This window comes from Telmatherina bonti (assembly GCF_933228915.1).
Source record: "Telmatherina bonti genome assembly, chromosome: 18".
Lineage (NCBI taxonomy): Eukaryota > Metazoa > Chordata > Actinopteri > Atheriniformes > Telmatherinidae > Telmatherina > Telmatherina bonti.
The window spans coordinates 3707972-3713435 of NC_136616.1; the positions used below are offsets into that span (position 1 = coordinate 3707972).

At 41.1% G+C, this 5464-nt stretch overlaps 1 protein-coding gene across 1 annotated transcript in view; it reads right to left on the reverse strand.

Moving 5' to 3' along the window:
- The window catches only part of LOC306768997 (leucine-rich melanocyte differentiation-associated protein), a gene marked incomplete at both ends in the record, with an annotated part of 349585 nt that extends 347149 nt beyond the window's left edge, over nucleotides 1-2436 (reverse strand). Inside the window, one exon of the mRNA XM_079257497.1 lies at nucleotides 2297-2436. Coding sequence (XP_079113623.1) covers nucleotides 2297-2436 — 140 coding nt within the window. The remainder of the gene's footprint in view (nucleotides 1-2296) is intronic.
- Between the last annotated feature and the right edge of the window lie 3028 nt (nucleotides 2437-5464).

Here is a 5464-nt window from a genome sequence, read left to right on the forward strand (position 1 = left end):
GACAGAAAGACAGACTGGATTGTAGACGGACAGACGGACAGACTGGACAGACTGGACTGTAGACGGACAGACGGACAGACTGGACTGTAGACGGACAGATGGACAGACAGACAGATGGACAGACAGACAGACTGGACTGTAGACGGACAGACGGACAGACTGGACTGTAGATTGACAGACGGACAGACTGGACTGTAGATTGACAGACGGACAGACTGGACTGTAGATTGACAGACGGACAGACTGGACTGTAGACGGACAGGTGGACAGACTGGACTGTAGACGGACAGGTGGACAGACTGGACTGTAGACGGACAGACGGACAGACTGGATTGTAGATGGACAGAAAGACAGACTGGATTGTAGACGGACAGACGGACAGACTGGACTGTAGATTGACAGACGGACAGACTGGACTGTAGACGGACAGACGGACAGACTGGACTGTAGACGGACAGGTGGACAGACTGGACTGTAGATTGACAGACGGACAGACTGGACTGTAGATTGACAGACGGACAGACTGGACTGTAGATTGACAGACGGACAGACTGGACTGTAGATTGACAGACGGACAGACTGGACTGTAGATTGACAGACGGACAGACTGGACTGTAGATTGACAGACGGACAGACTGGACTGTAGACGGACAGACGGACAGACTGGACTGTAGATTGACAGACGGACAGACTGGACTGTAGACGGACAGACGGACAGACTGGACTGTAGACGGACAGACGGACAGACTGGACTGTAGACGGACAGGTGGACAGACGTCGTGGCTGTCCACCCGTGGCTAACATCCTGCTTGGCGACACCCTGAAAGTTCTCCAGGCTCGTTTAAAACATCCTGATCAGAAACAGTTTAATCGTCTCTGGTCCGCCTTTCATGAACATTGATCCATGATTTTCTCATGTTTGATACGAAGGAAAAGCTTTTCTGTCCATCAGGATTCAGCTTTTCATCGTTGAGCAAGTCATGATTTCAGTCCAACCCTCACCTGAGAGCATCCCTGAGATATTCTAACAGGATCATGATGCTGCAGCCACAGACTGCTGTATGCTGATGCCAGTGAAGGAGGCCGGTCCACTGTAAAGGATGCATTTCAGAACTTCGGCAGGTTTTTCATTCATGCGTGTGAACTACCCGCCCAGCTACGTACGGCAAGCCGATGGTCAGCAACTGGCTTGGGAACACACAAGAGAATTTAACTGGTGGAAAAATCTCACAAACAAAGCTAAAATTGAGTTAAACCTCAGTTAATGGGGTTAACACAAAACCACTTTAACATATTTCCATGTTGTCCTCCATCCAGCCACATTCCAGTGGCCACTGCATTACTGTGGAATTTTCTGGACCACGTCACCTGATCCCTGTCAGACCTGCTTTTCGCAGGAATTACAGTAAAATCAGCCAGTAAGACCCTGAAAATATGGGTTTTGTTCCTCTAATCAAGTTCATAATTGTGTTTGAAGATGATCACACCCACACAAGTCTCTTAAAGCTGCTTTTCAGCTTGTTATTCAAAATATTTCAAACCTGGAAGCAGACAACAAGCTGAAAACAAACACCACATCATCCCTTCATCATGCTAAAATACCTGGCAAACGTTGCTAGGATGAACAAATATAATTTCATTTTGACTTGTGTCCTGAACACAAAGCAAGAGGGAAACGTTTTATTTGCTAAAGGCTTCACGCTAACAAGCTAGGCTAACACAAGTTCACAAGTCACTGACACCAGAAACCTTCCTTTCTCACATACTAAATATCCCTTTTTTTTAATACAAAATATTGATACGTCCAGCTTAATTTATCTTTTTACATGGATAATGAGGCAAACAGGTGTTGGCAATATCTGCTGTTAGCCAGATATTGCTAAAACACATCGGTTAGCTCCTGGACAGAGCTGGGATGAACAGAACTGAGCTAACACAACTTCTTTTCTCACTTATTTAAGTTGAACATCAAAATATTAATATGTGAAGCTTAATTTTTCTTTCATTATTGAAAAACAATCAGCCAACAGGCTAGTTGTTGTTAGCTTCTGAACAGGAGGTGAACGTTAGCTGAACTTCTCTCAGACGTCACCAGAAAACCCAAAATAGCTCTTATAACTTGAAATATTAATGAGTGCAGCTTCAGTTTGACTCTTTTTTTAATTAAAAAATAAATAATCGGGCAAACATAAATAAACGGGCAGTTTAATATTTATTTTTCATTCAAGTTGAACTCTAAAAATGTAGTTTTGGGGATTTGTGACTGTTGGGCCTCCATCTAAGAGGAAAAGGATACTCATCCAGCAGGTTGTAACTCAGGTCCAGCACCTCCAGGGAGCCTGTGTGGGTTAGTATGGTGTCATACGGGATCTCTGTTAGGCCCTGATAAGCGAAAGAAAGCCACTGAAAACCTGATGTTGAGGTTTGCTGATCCATGAATAAAACCCAGAGCCAGATCCGACCAGTCCTCCTTGAAATGATGAAGACTAGATGAGGAGTGTGATGATTATGCCATGTCCCTGAGCCAGGAACAAATAGAAAGAAAAGGATTATTACCAGGTGATAATAACACTTTTATGTCAGAAATACAACTATAAAACAATTGGAGAAGGCAAAGAAAGAAAAGTTAATTAAAAAAATCATGTAAATGTGTTTTGGAAGATGCCTTGTTCACTGCTGACAGGTGAGGGTGCCATGATTAGGCATAAAATGAGTATTTATCAAAGAAAATGTTTCTCAACACAAAGATGCAAAGGACTTCGGGCTGAGCATCTACAGAGCACAAAAATGTAAAAATATTTAGACAGCGACTGAAAATCTAATCTTTGATACTGTATTTTAGATATAAAGTCGTGGATGGATCTTCTTACAGCTCAACAAGGACAATGTCATGCTCTGCCTTCCTGGCTCCACCTGCCCTGCTCCTTCTCCAACCTAACCCTTCCTCAAAACCACGAGAAAACTGAAGTTTTAATTATCGGTCCCGAAGACAAACTGCACAGTTTCAGTCCTTCTCAATGTGAAATCTCCAACTCTGAGCTGGATTTTATCCCATATATTAGAAATATTACAAAAACAGGATTTTATGATGTTAAAAACATCAGCAGAGTCGGGTCATTCCTCCTCTATCCTGCACGGAGGTGCTGCTTTCTGCTTTTATTGAATAGATGATTGAAAAGCCTGAACTGCTATGACTGCAGAGAGGTGGGAACACACAGCTTCATCAGCGTTTCAGGATTTATTTTAAGCTTTTTATTTTGTTCGTTTTTTACTTTTTTACATTGTTTACTTTGTTGTGTGGAGACTTGTTTTATTTAATATGTATGAATTATTTCTTATCATGTAAAGCACTTTGTGTTTCCTTTTGGCAGAAAAAAACATTTTTAAGTAAAGTTTGATTGATTGAGAAATCACTGTTGGATTGTCAGGAAAAATTTCCTGTAATGGAAAAACCACCGTTATCACGATGAGTTCAGGAATAAATCCCTCAGTGCCTGAATTTATTGTCAATTATGTAAAAACAAAATAAATGCAGGAAAAAAATATGGTAAAATAAAGTAAAAAAAACAAAACAACAAAAACTGGAATACATTATAGTACCATTTAATATTAATAAAACAAGAAGAATAAATAAACAGAAAAACGTGAAAGTAAACTAATAAGAACCATAATGTTTGTAAAATAATATTAAAAGTGGAGATCAATAAAAACACATGAAGCGGCTTGTGTGACTCAGGAGTGAAGGGTTAAAACAAACAGCTGGAAAACTGCAGTAAAAGCAGAAAAAACCGAGAAAACACGTTCAGCTGGATGATGTAAAATCTGTTGTCCATTATTCTGTTTCACTGGAAAACATAAATGTCTCTTCTCTGCTGGAAAACACCTTAAATCCACCTTAAACCTCCAACTATTCCTTACATGTTGGAAATGTGGACGAAGCTCAAATATGCTTAATGAAAACTCCATGTTGTCACAGGAAAGACTCAGTTAGCTGATAAAAAGTTCCCAAACAATAATACCTGGATGTGGAGGCAGAAACATCATAAAAAATGACATGTAAATATTGTAAATTAAAGAGAAACTGGAGCATTAATTGTGACTCGGACACAAACATGTGGATAATCCTGAGACTGAGCGGGACTCACCGAGCTGGAGAGGATCCGGAGAGGTCTTCACTGCAGGCGGACATCTGAGAAGTGGCGGATGAAAGAGCCTCTTTCAGGGCCGGCTGGGAGATCACATGATGGGGATAATCACGTTGCTGCTTTCCCTTGTGCCTCGGAGCCGCTGGCCGGATCTAAACAATGCCAAGCTGAGGTCCTAAAACTGGAGCAGCAACGAGATAAAAACACACAACACGGCTGTTGTGTTCATAAACGCTGGAATAATATTTTTAACCCCACAGGAATGCTAGAAAATAACTTTGTTTAACTCTTTAATGATTTTACCAAATGAAAAATAAAATGAGACTTTATCAAGAAGAAATTCTGTAAATAAATTAGTTTAAATCTTTTCATTTAGAGCTTTAAGATTATTTTTTTTATCTAAATATTTATTTAATGTGCAAAAGTGTAAAAATAATTATGTAAATAAATAGTTTAAAGTAGATTTTTACTGTCCATGGCCGGGTGAATGTTTTATGGTCCATGGGCAGAAGTTGCTGTTGGGCCCCCCAAGACCCACCCACTGCAGGTCGCCATGGCAACACATCTACACAGCGAAACATGGATTTAGTATGAATAAGCTGTACTTCTTGTGATACTCATCATAAACTTTGAAGAAAAAAAGATTGAATAAATGAAAGTACTGAAGTTGAATCAGTGTAAAAACATAAAATAGACAAAATATTATTTCCCACAATGCTGTTCTCTTCCATAAAAAAAAAAAAAAGAAACAAGGTTTGGTCACGAAACTTTAGCAGCTTAAAAATACTCTACCCAGAACTTTTATCATAGTACTTCCTGTTTCAACTTTATTCACTTGGTTGATCAAGAATATAGATTATTTAAAAGGTCCAGGCCAACTTCAACTGCTGCGTTCAGGAACATCGGTTCATTCTACGTCCAGGCCAACTTCCTGCTGCGTTCAGGAACATCGGTTCATTCTACGTCCAGGCCAACTTCCTGCTGCGTTCAGGAACATCGGTTCATTCTACGTCCAGGCCAACTTCCTGCTGCGTTCAGGAACATCGGTTCATTCTACGTCCAGGCCAACTTCCTGCTGCGTTCAGGAACATCGGTTCATTCTACGTCCAGGCCAACTTCCTGCTGCGTTCAGGAACATCGGTTTATTCCACGTCCAGGCCAACTTCCTGCTGCGTTCAGGGACATCGGTTCATTCTACGTCCAGGCCAACTTCCTGCTGCGTTCAGGTACATCGGTTCATTCTACGTCCAGGCCAACTTCCTGCTGCGTTCTGGAACATCGGTTCATTCTACGTCCAGGCCAACTTCAACTGCTGCGTT